The following is a 15,699-nucleotide window of genomic DNA, read 5'->3' as shown; positions in this document are numbered from 1 at the left end:
CCCAGAGAGGTGGGAGATGCCCCATCCCTGGGAACATCCCAGGCCAGGCTGGCCGGGGCTCTGAGCCCCCTGGGCTGGGTAAAGCTGTCCCTGGCACTGCAGGGGGGGTGGGCCGGGGGGGCTCTGAAGGGCCCTTCCAGCCCAAAGCGTCCCGTGGTTCCGTGATTCTATGTCTCATGTAACAACATACATATTTAAAAAGTACATATAACGCATATTTACTCATAATCATAGAATCACGGAATCATTCAGGTTGGAAAAGACCTTTAAGATCATCCAGTCCACCCATTAACCTAATGATACTATTTAAAACGGAAAAACAAATATCTAAACGCTTACCAGTATGATAATGTATTTTTGCCCATAGTCATGCATATAAGTTTGAAAATTGGGGAGGTCTTTGAAGTTCACTTTGTCGTAAGTAAAATCTTTCCTCGCTTCCATGTAGTCGATATCCGTGTACTGAACGTCCTGGGAGAAGATGGGACGTTAGACGTGACGCTGAAGGGCCCCAGCCATGGCACGTCTTCTCAACGTGCTGCATTTTGATTAAAGATTCCCAGAAACGCAGCTGGATGTGGGCACCTAAAGCATTTTTTTAACTGCTATCCATCACTAAATTGGGGGAAAAATTAGCTTCTGATGCTCTTTAGTTTTCCAGTGTTTCTGAGAGTGTAAAGTTAATTTGCATACTGGGGTTGATCTCATTGGTTCACAGATTAAGCCAAATAAATGTGCATAACGTGGAAATAAATACATTGAGCTGGAAACGTTAAACCAAAAAAAATGTTTCCACAAAAAAAGGGAGTGAACAGCATTTAAAATCATTCAGCATTTTATACAGAAAACTGTGCGGCCAGTGAAAATGGCCATAGCTAGAGGAAAAAGGTCGCATTTTTACTCACATAAGGGAGCCCGATTGCTCTGTTTCGCTCCACCACAGCCTTCACATTGTCGAGAGACCCGTAATCGTACCTGCTGAGGTGAAATCCCAGACTCCAGTAGGAGGGCAATGCTGGCAACCCTATGAACTGGAAATTAAACCCAAAAATAACAAGCGTCACGAACCTCCTCTCTTTGGGGCTGATTCCCTAAATTCTCTGATTCCCATACAAATCAGAGATTAAATTCGAGTACGATAAAGTACATTTTTATGAAATCGCCCACAGCTGCTATATTTTTCTATATTCTTTTTTCCCCAAAAAAACAACCAGATGTGAATGATGCAAAGAATGAAGTGTCCATTACTACCCATAAAGATTTATATTGTATTATATCATTCTATTTATATGATATAAAATTGCCACGTCATTCTGTTTCCTGGCATTGCACCCACTTATCTGCTGCCTTACCAAAAAAGCGTAAGCTCTTAGGTTTAGTAACACATTTTATCATGTATTCATACAGCAGTTGTTATACTTGAATGATGGCTTCAGGTAATATCACAGCACCGATACCCCTGAACTGAGGAGCAGTATTACCAAGGAGAGGCAAGGTAAAGAAAAGCTGCAGAATGAACCTAAAAAAAATTGTGATAAGTAAGGGGAAACTGCATAGGAACAAGGGAAACTGCATAAAAATGATAGAATGGAATAGAATAGGAAAAGACAGGTTTTAGTCTAAATTTAAAGATTTAAGTTACTAAAGAAGTAAATTTAATGCTGTTTTAAAATGTACCTATCCTGTCTTTAAGAAGTCATTGAAACATGTATTTGGCCCGAAAACACACATATGGGAATTAGTTGCCATAGAGACCTCAATAGATTTGTAGAAGTGCAGATACTTCGCTACCGTAAGATCATGATGAATTGCTAAGCACGTTATCTACCCTGTAATTTTATCATATAAGTAAAAAATGATTGCCAGCGCATTGTTGCACGCAGACCATTGCAGGCTCCAGTAGCAGACAGCCACACTGGGAAACCTTTGGCACACGTGTACGGATGGATTTAGCAATCTGAGCAAAATTAGTGCTTAAATTTCACCCATAATCCCAACTCTAACCCTAGAGAGCACTTCCCAATAACAGCAAACAGGTGAGGGGCAAACCTTCAGTTATAATTTTGGATTAATGAAATAGTGAAGAGACATGGAAATAGAGGGGGAGAAAATAAAACTTTAAACAACAACAACAAAAAAATCTGTTCAATGCATAATTTCTCAAGATAAACCACAGGATGATGGAGGTTGGAGATCATCTACTCAAAGATCACACCCTTGGTCAAAGCAGAATGGCCAAGAGCCTTTTGCCCAGGGCTGTCCGCAGTTGTGCTTTGAGTGTCTCCAAGGATGGAGGATCCACCACCATTGGGTTGGGGTTCACTAACGTACCTTCACGTACTCCTGCACCACTTGCTCGGGGGTGTCTCCCAAGAAGACATAAAAATCAAGAATTCCCCCAATTGTTCTGTAAGTGACAGCTGGCGCTGGCTGCAGGGCAAACTCTGCAAGCAAAAAATGCACGAGGTCAATTTGGGATAGTACCTAAATCTCAAATAATTGTGATGCCCTGTGAGAGACTGAAAAAGTTAATGTCACAAATATTGCGGTGAGGCAAGTTAAGGTCTACATAGAGACAAGTTAAGGTCTCCATGGTGATAAAGTGGCGTCTGCACAGCCCCACAGGTGAGAAGCCAATTGGCGCAGAGCTGGGAGGCGTGTCAGACGATGTGCAGTTCTGCCTTCTGATGGCCGGACGTCACGCGGAGTTCATTTGAGGAAGGGGCTCACGACCACCCAAAATACCCCTCGTGACCACCCCCCCGCAGTGACACCTGCGCAGAAGATGAAGAACATTCTGGAACAAGCCTCAAGGGGAGCGAGACTAGAGGCAGGGACTGGCCTACAAAGGACACAACTTTGAGGAGCCACGGGCACGCGCCCACCACCGGAGGACTCCACACTGCTGCTGCTCCGAGTCTGTGCCCCAGCCGGGTGCCGGTGCAGCCAGAGACCCTGCACTCCAAGAGCAGCACGCCCACTGCCGGAGGGCTGCCGTGTCTAGCATCATCGCGGGACCCAAGGGTGGTGAAATCGCTCTCCCCCCACACATTCTTCCTTCTCCTTTCTTCTTACAAGTATTTGAATTAGAACCCACGTTGCCTATCGTTGTGCTTTCCAGGTTTGTGTTGCCGACCATTACGCTTTCCAAGTTCAGGTTGGTGTTTACCATCAATGAAGTGTTTCACTGATCGTTTGGTGTTGTTTCACCTTAATTTAGAATCATAGAATCATTTAGGTTGGAAAAGACCTTTAAGATCATCCAGTCCAACCTTTAACCTAACACTGCCAAGTCCACCACCAAACCACTTAAGGGTAGACTAATAATTAATTTCGTGTTTCCTGGCTTGGTGGCTGGGTTATTACTAGGAATCACAAAGGTTGGCAAGGGCCTCTAAGATCACCAGTCCGTCAACCCACCACCACCATGCCCACTAAACCACGGCCCCAAGTGCCATGTCTACACGGTTTTTTTAACCCCTCCAGGGATGGTGACTCCACCACCTCTCTGGGCAGCCTGGTCACCATCTGTGGAGGGGTCACATGGTGACTGTGGAGTCACCATCCCTGGAAGTGTTCAAAAAACGTGTAGACGTGGCACTTGGGGCCGTGGTTTAGTGGGCATGGGGGTGTTGGGTTGACGGTTGGACTGAGGATCTTGGAGGTCCTTTCCAATCTTAATGATTCCTAGTTTTTACTTTCATTATAAATGATCCAGCCACCAAGCCAGGAGGCGTGGGGTTGCTACTCGACCCTTAATTGGTTTAATTGGTTCAGTGGTGGACTTGGTAGTGTAGGTTAATGGTTGGACTGGATGATCTTAAAGGTCTTTTCCAACCTAAATGATTCCATGATTCTATGAGTTGCCCTTTAGAGCCAAGAGGGGACGGTGCCCCACCCGTGCCATCTGCCACCCCCCGCCCTCCTGGGGGCTGCTCCTGCCTGGAGGGATTCGGGGGGGTGCCCTCTCTCTCCCTGCGCTTTTGCCTTTGCGCTTTTGCTACCCATTTGCCGCTTTAGGAGGGGCCCCCCCGGCGCGATCCTCCACTCCAGAGCCCTTCGCCTCGCTGGCTTCGCTGAAAGCCCAAGGGAATCACAGAACCTCCACGATCCTCTCTGGACACCCCAGGTTGGGTCGTGACATGCCCATACGAAAGATATAAAAATTGTTTAGGAGAAAATATCAAACAAACTTATTTAAGGAAACCCAAAACCATTACTGGAGCTTGCAACGCAGGTGGAGTATTTTCAGCTTTTTTTCCTGTATGTCCATACTTATGTTCCTTTACAGTCCAGAAAGAGAAGAGAAATCCAGTGACACAACCTATTCTCATTAAATTCTCAGTCTCAAGATGCTTGAATATTTGTTAAGCACCCAAATACGTACACGCTTATCTAAGAGAAATGAAGGACATATATATACAACTGCTGCTCACTATAAATTTAGGCTCAGATTTTAATATCTTGTACTGAAACATCCCTGAACATGAGCAAAAATGCCCACGAGATGTATGACACTGGTCTTGCAATACAACCTTAATGCTGGTTGTACAGGAAAAATGAGTAAATGCTTTGAAAAAATGGCTGCAGTCACAGATTTAAAACAACTTTCTTCAAAGTTTAACATGTGACTGTATTTTTTAAAAAAATCTAAATCAGCTCATCAGGATCACAGTGCAATAGCCCTGCAGATCATTTAATTTTTTTTTTTTTTCCAATACTTAGAGCTGTGAAGAAGGCATTCTCACCCATGGCATTGCAGATCATTTAATTAATATATTTAATTTTTTTGCAATACTGATGGCAAATACATCCTTACCCATGGCATTGCTATTCATCAAGAAAACACCAAGAGAGGCTCCAGTGTTGTCTTCCAAACATAAGAAGAAAGTCTGAACCCCGTATAAGTTATCCGTGTTCTTAAAGGAAAACATAAAAGCTGATTAAAAAAAGCAGTAACTATACGCATCCTGCAGTATCTCAAAAATACATTACATGTGAGGTTAAGCTTGTCATAGAATCATCGAATCGTTTAGGTTGGAAAAGACCTTTAAGATCATCCAGTCCAACCATTTGTCTAAAGGAAACAAACAGCAACAATAAAATTGCCAACACTAACCTCATTATTTTTATTTCTCTCTTTTATGGTAATGTCTTTAAGTTGCTTAAAACCTGTTGAAAGCATAAATTCGGGGAAACCGACCTTCAGTGGAATCATTTGGATAAGAACTATCTTCAAAACCCCACATACCCATTATTTAAAAGATTAAAGTTACAAATTGCATCTCTAGTAGGGATGGAAAGAAAATAAGGGCGACAATTTCATGTATTGCTGGTAATGAGGCAAATTCCAGGTTTTGGTTCAAAAACCCAAAATAGATGTAGCAGCCCATAGACGATGTCTCGAAGCTTTGAAAGATACTCCTAGAACATGAATTAACTGCAAACATCGAGCTGCTCCCGAATCCCGTTCGCGTCACTCCTATTTCAGCAAAAGACTTCAGGACTTACTCCAAATGAGGATAAGGATCAATGCTGCATTAAACAGTCTCAGTTTAACACTCGTTTAATCTCATTATTACCTCAAATAATGAAAAACAATGTTGACTAGAGGCTGAAATGCTGTAGTTATAAATAAGCTGGTTTAGGGACTCAAAAGCAAATGTAAAAATATTCTTATTATTTCTTATTTCATGACCTACACTAAATTTCTGGTGTATAATCAATGCTAGGAAGCAAGAAAAGTAATGTTTCCTATTGGGTGGGGTTTTTGGTTCGGGTTTTTTTTTTTTTTTTTTTGCAACATTACCTTGTCAAGGGCTTACACACTCTACCAAATATTTCCTTTTTCTCATCAAGCCTGAAATCTATGATTAAGCACAGCAATAACATTTGGCTGTCTATTTCCCCCAAAGTACCCCCCAAAAAATGCGTGTGGGGGTCCAAGTCAGAAAAAGCAATAAGCAAAAAAATGAGTATAAATACCAATGACTGATTTGAAATCATAAATTTTGCAAGTTGATGCACGGAGCAATAGCGTGTCAAAAACTCGCAGGCCCAGGGTAAAACATCTCATCGCAGATGGAAGAAAACAGCTGTTATACTTTTTGAAAACCAGGTGCCCTAGAAATCACCTTGGGAAAAAAAAAAAAGGTAGAAAATGTAGAAACAAAATAGTTGCTGGCAGACCTCTTTTGCTTTATAAAGCAACAGCTGCTAAGGGCAACTTTGCATGATCTCCTAAGATACGACGCCACGAAAGGAAAACTGCTGTATCAACCACCTCTGGCACGCAGCAGTGCATGGGCAGGAAGAACCAGCAAAAAGCAAAGCCTGTCAGATATTAATGTTCCCCCACTGATTTGCATCAAAACCCAACCAATTAGATCAAAATATTTATGAAAAGCTATTCCAGCGGGGATTTTATTCAGTGGAATCTCACATTTTGCGACACTTGGCAAGTCTTTAAGGAAAAAGAAAAAATCGGTGGATATCATTAATGTGCTAACTATGGCTGGATTCCGTCATTTACCTGAAAAAAAGGAAAATGTAATAAAATAAGCGCTTACTCCGGAAGGGGCCACGTCCCTGCTGAATATGGGCCAGGTTTTCCAGTTGACGTCGTGTTGGTATTGCTTATGCACGTGTTCGCCCACCCCGTAGATGTTGCTGCTGGGGAGTTTGATGGAGAGCTGTAAAAACTGCTCGGCGTACAGCAGTGGGCCGAGGGTGGTATTGAACCTGGTGAAATGATGAAATGTTGCATAAAACATTTTATGCTGAGGGTCGGATCCGTTAATATCGCTAAGTCCCCCCCAAAAAACCCAACCTGTTATTTAAGAAAGCATTTGCATCATGTGCCACTACTAATTCTGTCATATGCGTCTCTTAATTTGGCCCAAACCAGTCATGTTGCATGTTGCAGCAAAAATACTGGGTGTTTTTAATAATAATTTACTAATTGTGGGGGTTTTTTTCATTAAAAACAGAAAATGCAACTTTTTTTCCCAAATTAAATGAAATCCTAAGGAAAATCTAAGCAATCTCCTAGAGCGCTGTTTCAAACAGGTCCCCACATTTTTTTTTTTCCAAATTAAATGAATGTCTAAGGAAAATTTAAGCAATCTCCAAGAGCAGTGTTTCAAACATCCCAATATCTTTTCTTAAAAATTAAATCAAAACCTAGGGAAGATTTCAGCAATATTCCAGAGCAGTGTTTCAAATAGTTCCCAATATTTTTTTCCAAATTAAATGAAAGTCTAAGGAAAATCTAAGCAATCTTCTAGAGTGCTGTTTCCAACAGGTCCCATGGAATGAAATTATTCTCCCCTCCACATGCCAGCTAAGTCGGTCCTGAGTACCCACTCCGTCTTTCGTGCACTCGCTAAGGGTAAATCAGTCTTTAGAGAGGCTTTTAAGAAAGCAAACAACGCTAACAGCAGGAGAAAAAGTAAATCCGAATTCATTAATCTTGAAAAGTTGATCTGACTCCAGTCAGCTACGTAATCACTTTTTAATTGATTTAACAAATATTTACTCCTGAGGCTTCCACCTTTCAGTGGGTCTCAGTGCAGGGCTGTTAGCCCAGCTTTGCTCTCTTTAGGTGTGGATTTGGCTTTTTTTTTTTTTTTTTTTTTAGAAAACAGAGATTAAAATCCTTCAAAAGTTCTCTGAATATTTTACTCTACAATTTTCTAAGACCAGCTTAGCACCGGTGGGTACCAAATAGCCTCCTATCACACACCTGAAGCGCAACCTTATTTTGGGGGCTGAGCCCTTCAGGAGGAGCAGCATAAATAAGACAGGAAAGATGCAGTAAACGGCGATGGGAGGATGGACTGGGGAGGACTTCTCATCATAACTGATGAACAGATGGCACAATTCATCAATTCTCCCCGGGATTAAGGGCAGAAGAGGGCACAGAGCCAGCGCGGCAAAGCCTAAACCCTGTGAGATAGACCTCCCCAACTCCCAAGTTTTACGTGGAAAGAGTCTTTCCATACTGTCGATCCATCAAAAGAAAGAAGCAGCAGTTTGCGCAACCAAGAGGGCACCTAACACGACACAGACCTCCAGAGAAAACAGATGGCATCACAATTTTATGGATAAAAAGCCCAAAATTTACTCACAAAACTTTTCCGTTGCTGGCTCTGGTCACCATGATGCCAAAGGGATTTTGCTGGACATCAACTTCATATTTTAAGTTGGAGGCTGCTGGACCGCTGAAGGGTCCCACATGCTCATGGGGGACTTCAAATCTCTGCCTTTTAGGATCAGTGATCTATGCACGTTTAAAGAACAAAAGAAGTAATTTAGAAATTAATGCCTCATTTTAACACTTCCCAGCACAACCCCCCATATTTGACCTGACAAAAAAAACCCCACCCGTCGTCAAAACGGCATCACAACAAGAAGCGGTCATCAATAAATGGCAAAATTAAGGCTGCGCAAACCTACCCAGACTCTTTATTTTTGGTAGGTACGAGGATATTTCCCATTATTGCTTGATCCGAGGGTATTTTTCCCATGGGAAATATGCAGGAGGCGGAATTGTGCATGACTCTGTTTGTAGGCATTGCCCAGCCCTTCTTCAGCATCTCGTTTTCAGTCTTTCTACACGACCTACCTTGGCCGGCTGGAACCACACCCAGCCCGACTCTCAGATTTTGGGCTGGAAACCGTGTGGCACCCTCCAGCCCGGAGAAAATTAAAAACAAGAAAAAAAAGGGGGAAAAACCCAAACCAAATCCCCGCAAAACAAACCAACCAACCGAACGAAAAAACCCCCACAACAACAACAAAAAACAGAAGTCCTGCCCAGCCCCAAAAATCCATGGATATGGGCAGATTTACTACAAAACGAGTGCTGAATTTTCCATAAAACACCAAAGTGCTTTGGAAGAGCTAAAGCTTTCCGCCAAAACAATTGTGAGATAGACATAAATGAACGTATTTGGCCCAAAACTGTTTTCCAATGAAGAGGGGGGTAAAAAAATGGAAATAAGATAAAATCTGATCTTTTTAAAGGTATTTGCAATTTTTCATGCACAAACCCTGCTGGGCTAAACTGCTGCTCCTCTGGGTACAAAAAAGCTTCTCCTGGTCAAAATTTTTTATTGGAAGTACAAGGATGTATTTTGGTGGGAGTCATGGGGTGAGAAAGGGAATTGATCTGCCTTTACAACTCCGCTTCATCTCCCTTGTGCACCAGTCAGGCCAAAATCTTGCCGACAACAGGGTGAAAAACACACCTTGAACCGAAAGCGATTTTGGGTCTGATACTCTGCTGTGAGGAGGACGGTCTTGATATCATTCCCGAAAAGTGAAGGTGAGGAGAGCCGTGTCAACGTAGCTTGAAACCCTTGGGTGGGGAAATGGAATGAAATGAAATTAAATTAAATATAGTAAAATAAATTAAAATGAAAAGAATTAAAGTAAAATAAAAATAAAGTGAAATAAAATAAAATAAAGTAAAATAAAATAAAATTGCATAGAGTAGAATAGATTAATTATATTGAAATGGAATTTTGCGTGCACCTAATTCTGGGAGCTTTGGTGTCAACTTACCCTCTTGAGTCGTTCGCAGCCCTCCATCTACTTTGTATCCGTGGTTTGAAGAGAAAAAGCACCATGGCACGTTGGTGTCGCTCTGGGGACTCCAGCAGCAGCCGCGGAGGATGCAGAGGCTCTGGTCCAAAACAGGAGATTTTCATAGAAATAAATCCCATAATAAAATGCACCCGTGCTACACCCACCAGAAAACCCTGCATAATATTTGCCCCCAGTTGGACTCCATCTCCGAATGACCTCTCAGGTTCGTTTGGTGGCAAAGAGTGCGACCAAGTTGTTTTGGGGATTCACAGTGGAAAATTGCTCGTTAGTTGGCAAAAAAAAAAAAAAAAAAAGGATTCTGGACATTTGTTTTTTCTTAAAGCTACAAGTGACACGAATCTGTTAAGGAAATTATGGAATCATTTGAGCGGCAACAGCCACAAAAAGGGTGGAAAAAAAAGTCATGCAATGAAGACTGTATAAAAGCTAAGGTTGCTTTCGATTTTAAAATAGTGAAAAAAACCAATAATTTGAGCATAGAGACGAAGCCACGGGTTCCTCTATATTTTATGGACGTCTCCATTTGCTGCATCGGATGCGTCGCCAACTCGGCATTGGTCATATCAACACCTCAGTATCAGAAATGTCCAGGTGAGTCCTGCACAGGCTCAAATGGAGGAAAACACGCTTCTTTTTTTTTTTTTTTTTTTTTTTTTTAATAAACAGCAGCAAAAACCAAACCCAAGCAACTCAATCCGTCCTTTAAAACATGTGTCTTGGTGTGGTGCCACCAACCTCTCCAGCCCAATAAATCAGGACACCTTCACTTTGCTATTAGAAAATAAGTTATTCACCCACTTTTTAAATTAGTTTTACCTCTGAAAGTAAGATTTGGGTCATATATCACTTTTTTTTTTTTTTTCATTAATGAAGTCAGTCATTCCTGGGGTCACAGTGACACGTAGGGAACTTCATGGGGACCAAAGGGCTGCACCTGTAGATGACCTCAGCCCAATGTCCAGGTCTCCAGGACCAAGCATGGACACCCAGGATAGAGCCAGCTCCGCCGTCTATTAAAATAGATCAGCAACTATTTAAACTGTCTTAATGGCTGTTAAGACTAAATATTAAAAAAATTGTTATTTAAAATCGGAGGTGACCCCAAAGCCTGATTGGCTAATATTCCCCTTCTCCGGTTTTCTAAGTGTGCTTTTCCATCTTCCAACTATGCTTTCTTCTTTCCAGACCACGGACTATTTAAATAAAACTCTTAAAATAAGAATATTTAAATAAGACTTTAAATAGTCTTCATGCCCATTAATGACTTTATATTTTCAGGGAGCATCAAGTATACATTTTTGGGTTTTTTATATATATATATATAAAAAACTTTTATAGTATATGTATTTTAGACTCTATATCTTTCATGCCCAGCACCGAGAAAGGAGCAGAGTCCACCCAAAAAATTATTTGTGTTATTATACAAGCTATCACTTTGTGTAAATAAACATTACCGCTCGCCCCGTGCTCCGGGCCACAAAAACCACCCGGCAGATAACGATACAAAAGAGAGCGCAGGAAACCCAAGCCAGGCTTATGTAGAGACAGGCAGATGTGGGCAGAGGTTTTACAGCGGCGTAAGCAATAACTCCTGAACTCTGCCCCGGGGGTGAAGGCAGCGGCGTGACCGCGCACCCGACTGCACCACTATTTGACATAAACCCGCAGGAATCAACCCGCTTATCAGTTTCCTGGCCGTGTGGGGTCATTTTCCAGGGGGTTTTCTTGCCTCATCCAACTTTGCTCTTGCTGGCAGCGAGCGGTTAACGAATACCAACTCCCTTCTGTCCTACGCGTGGTTCATAAATAAGTATTTTTGGTAATTCCAGTTATACTTGCTTGTTTGCTGGCTTTTTCTAGCTATTTTGCATGAATGGGGAAGGCAAGGCTTTCTACCAGCTAAACAAGCTTACACGTAATTTAAATTAATTGCCATTTTCCCAGCGAGCCTTTAGCCTGAAATCCACTGAAGGGTAAAAAAAGGCAGTGGCAAATCGCCTTTCTCACTCATTCTTATTATCGAAATAAGTCCAATAATTCTGCGAAATCAGCTCTTAATGAAGGAAACAGGATTTTCGGCTCGTGCATTTTGCAGCCCTGCTCCATTCCACACCCAACCTTATTAAAAAACTCGATTAGAGCTTAGGGGTGATGCAAAACGTGGCACTTAAAGACATAAATAAATAAATAGAGTTCAGGGTACAACTGCGGCGAGAAGATACGCGATGGCCGCATTGCTTCTATTCCCAAATTCAGCTTTATTTCATACTAATATTAAATTATAAGTTAATATTTAACATTAGCCACTGGGTAGAGCACAGCTGGCTCCAAGGTATTAATTAAAGTTTAAAACAATCTGCAAGGCTGCTCCGACACTATGTGCCATCTTCCGTGGCAGAGAGGACTCGCTCTGACCTTTAATCACAGTTTTAGCGGCCAAATTGTATTAAATGTTATTTTATGACATTATGATAGTGGGTTTTTGCTGGAAAACTGGAATAATTCACCTCATTTTCTACACTGTGTGCTCCGTTACCGAGATGGCACCAATGCAAGAGAGCGATGGAGACTCAATTTGCTTGGGAAAAGATCATAACATTACATCCTAAAAATCCAATGCATCACAATGAGCTAATTTTTAATTTAATATGCCCTTAGAAACGCAACATCTGGCATCGTGCCAAAAAAAAAGTGGTTTCAGCAAAGCAGAAATATTTTCAGACTGGATGGTGTTGGCCCAGTTTTGTCCCCAGCTTGAATTGAAATCAACAGGACGGACTTTGTCACTGCTCCGAGTGCTCCCACAGGGAGCAAAATCCAACTTGGAAATGGGCTGAAACTGGTTAAACTGGTTACTGCTGATGGCTGTCCAGCACCAAAAAATATTCAGGCATTTGCTGGTTAAAAAATGGTTAAAAAAAACCCTGCTCCGGTATAAACAAGGTAATTTCTTTTGTTATTAAATGAGAGTAGTTTATCCCATAGGTATTAGGCTATAAAACCTTTTTTTTTATTTTTTTTTCCCTGCTTTTTCTCATGTTTTCAGACCTTGGTGGCGACTTGGTCGGGGATGCAGTCGATCTGCTCAGCTGTTCTCACACTCGGGCAGTTTGGGGCAAATTCTGTGAGGCAGAGAAACAAAGGCATTAATCTCAATAATTTAATTTAAAATTATTACTATTACTATTAGCATTACTATTACTATTGCTACTACTATTGCTGCTATTGCTGCTACTGCTGCTGCTGTTACTGCTGCTGCTACTACTATTTATTATTAAATGCCCTTTTAACGATTTTCCCAAGTCATTTCCCATTGTCTCGGAAGTCTCCAACGGTGAACATTGCTTCCAGCAAGCCCCAACTACCGCTAACTCGCTCGTTTTACAAAATTCTGTGCAACTGCTGCAGAGGAAGACAGAAAAACTTTGGTTTTCCAGGTTTTAAACACAGGTGTTTCTCCAAGACAAGCGATTTCTGATGTACCGGAACGGTAAAAATATTACAGCTTTTTGCAGTTACCAGCTTTTCTCTGTACGAAAGGGCCTTGTCTCCCACCATCTTTTTCTTAAGTGATGCTTTATATAAAAAAAAAATTGAAATGCTCCTTTTTTGACAATTAGAAAATGAAGCAAAATGAAATTGAGATTTAGGGGAGATAAAATTTGCCTTTAATTACACGTCATCCCATTTATTTCTGCCATTCGAGGGCATCCCCGTTACCGGCACATTCCTCCAGTTCACCTTTGATTAATGATAAAAACAGAGCAATGTCAAGAACCATAAACAGCTCTGCAAAGGGCAGAAGAAAAGTGTTTATTCTCATGTTTTTGGTGGGGTGGTGGTTTTCCACATTCTTGAAAACCCCAGTCACAACTGGCATTAAAATAATCTCCATCAGATCCTGTGGGCAGTGTCCGCTTTCTGCAGATTATAAAAGAATTCTTTTTCTTTTTATTGCTATCATATTTATAGGTATGTTTTTATATATTTGTATATAAGTAAATTACATATATGTATTTTATATAAAATCTTGTATGTTTTTATATGTAAGTATATTTTAAGGTATTATATGGGTTTATATATACATATATAAAATTTCATTTTATCAAACGGATCCAAAAATCTCAAGACGGAGACTGTTTGTCTGATTCAGCAGCAGAAACCAGCACTTACGGGTGCCCGCGGACACAGCTTCCCTCGTTGCCAAAATCCCGATGAGGACACAGGCCACAGCTACCGCCAAACAGAAGTGGACGGCTAATACGATTTCCAGTTTGCTTAATTTCTTCTTTTTCGTCTAAGCCCAGAAGAACATAGTTGTATAAGGGAACCAAGAATAAAAATTTTGGAAAACTATATACGGCGTGGGCAGCGGGAGCAGGGCCGGGATGGGCGCCGTACCGGCGCTGGGGGGCCGCCCCCGGAAGGCCGTGCCCAGTGCCGGGCCCCGGCACAAGGAGGGCGTCGGGGCGCTGGGCCGTGGCCAGGGAAGGGCAGCGGAGCTGGGGCAGGGTCCACGAGGAGAGAACGTTCTGGAGAACGCGTGGGGAGCGGCTGCGGGAGCCGGGGGCGTTCGGCCGGGAGAAGAGGAGGCTGAGGGGGGACCTGGTGGCTCTGCGGCTCCCGAGAGGAGGGGGCAGCGAGGGGCGCGTGGGGCTCTGCTCCCGAGCAGTCAGCGACGGGACGAGAGGAGATGGGCGCAGGCTGCGCCGGGGGAGGCCTGCGCTGGGTGTTGGGAGCCATTTCTTCACGGAAAGAGCGGCCGAGCCCCGGCCCAGGCTGCCCGGGGGGGGTCCGCGTCCCTGGAGGCATCTAAAAGACATGCAGATGTGGCACTTAAGGACGTGGTTTCGCGGTGGACTTGGCAGTGTTACGCCTACGCTTCTGCACCATGATCCTAAGGCTCTTTTGTAACCTGAACGATCCTATGATTCTGTTTCAGCCTTAAATCGTATCCCCTCATGCATACACTGCTATAAAGGCCAAGTACAATATGCCTTACATCTAGAATAATTCGAGTAACGTTGATGATGTCATCATTCCTCACTGAGGGATTTCTCTTCCTTCCCGCAAACTCCTTTCAAATACGCACAAAACAGCATTTTCATCCAACTCTAATTAAGGAGGGGTTGGGTTTTTTTTTTCCATTACTGAAACTCCAGAACTAAAACTGAACTGATCCGCACATTTTGGTTTTTCAAGTTGCATTTTTTCAAACACACAAAACCTCCAGTTGTACAAAGGAGGATATTAAATTGCCCTAAAAAAAATATATTAACAGGGTGAGATAGTTACTTGTAAAAGAGAAGAAAAGTGTGCGCATTCAAAGGGCAGCTTAAGCCTGTTGCACCTCTTCACCTCCCATGCCCAAGCAGCTCCAAAAAACTACATTGAAAAAAATTCGTTTTAAACACTAAAGAATGTGGTGGCTCTGCCTCTCTGCAATTCCTTTTCATATTGACTTAATATTGACCAGGCCCCCTAAGAACTAACCTTCATTTGGGGCAAAACTGAAATAATAATGATAATTAGTAATTAATAATAATAGATAATAAATGTTAAAACTGTATTATTGTTGTCGCTGTCGTTTTTCTCGCCCTAAGCACCCATCCCAAAAAACCATAACATTCAATTTTCCGTTCTTTCGTTCCCAAGTATTTAGATGCTAAAAATAAGGATGTTGGATCTGTAAACGTCTGTTTGGCCGCCAGGCAAATAGGCAGCAGCCAGGCAAAAATTTCTAAAAAGACAGGGAGCGAGTAAATTAAACCACGTACCTTACAGCCCTTTTGCTTTCCTTTTTCAGCTGTTGCGCTCAGCTGTAAATCCATGTTTTATTCCATCCTCTTATCATCTGGGTGCATCAGTTGCTAATGAGATCCACCAATGGCAGCCGCACGTCTCCAGCTTTGCTTCTTTTTTTTTTTTTTTTTTTTTTTTTTTTTAAAGGATTTACAGCTTCATTTTGCTGATTCCGCAGAGTGCTCCACAGAGTTCTCCGTCACAAGAAATAGAAATTTCCCTGAACTCATGTGTCTGCCGTCGTGGATTTATCACAAGTTTTCTGCAAGCCGCGAACACAACATC

General features: G+C 42.2%; 1 protein-coding gene across 1 annotated transcript in view; it reads right to left on the bottom strand.

The window, feature by feature from the left end:
* Positions 1 to 15,443, bottom strand: part of LOC104032885 (maltase-glucoamylase-like) — a 49,097-nt gene extending 33,654 nt beyond the window's left edge. Inside the window, exons 1-11 of the mRNA XM_075727505.1 lie at positions 15,390 to 15,443; positions 13,786 to 13,909; positions 12,661 to 12,734; positions 9,568 to 9,688; positions 9,252 to 9,361; positions 8,130 to 8,281; positions 6,570 to 6,741; positions 4,820 to 4,919; positions 2,332 to 2,444; positions 906 to 1,031; positions 340 to 471 (exon numbers count right to left, since the gene is read on the bottom strand). Coding sequence (XP_075583620.1) covers positions 340 to 471; positions 906 to 1,031; positions 2,332 to 2,444; positions 4,820 to 4,919; positions 6,570 to 6,741; positions 8,130 to 8,281; positions 9,252 to 9,361; positions 9,568 to 9,688; positions 12,661 to 12,734; positions 13,786 to 13,909; positions 15,390 to 15,443 — 1,278 coding nt within the window. The remainder of the gene's footprint in view (positions 1 to 339; positions 472 to 905; positions 1,032 to 2,331; positions 2,445 to 4,819; positions 4,920 to 6,569; positions 6,742 to 8,129; positions 8,282 to 9,251; positions 9,362 to 9,567; positions 9,689 to 12,660; positions 12,735 to 13,785; positions 13,910 to 15,389) is intronic.
* Between the last annotated feature and the right edge of the window lie 256 nt (positions 15,444 to 15,699).

This window comes from Pelecanus crispus, unplaced genomic scaffold (genome assembly GCF_030463565.1).
Source record: "Pelecanus crispus isolate bPelCri1 unplaced genomic scaffold, bPelCri1.pri SCAFFOLD_91, whole genome shotgun sequence".
Classification (NCBI taxonomy): Eukaryota; Metazoa; Chordata; class Aves; order Pelecaniformes; family Pelecanidae; genus Pelecanus; species Pelecanus crispus.
Note: the sequence above shows the minus strand (reverse complement) of the source record. Positions and strands in the feature narration are given on the sequence as shown.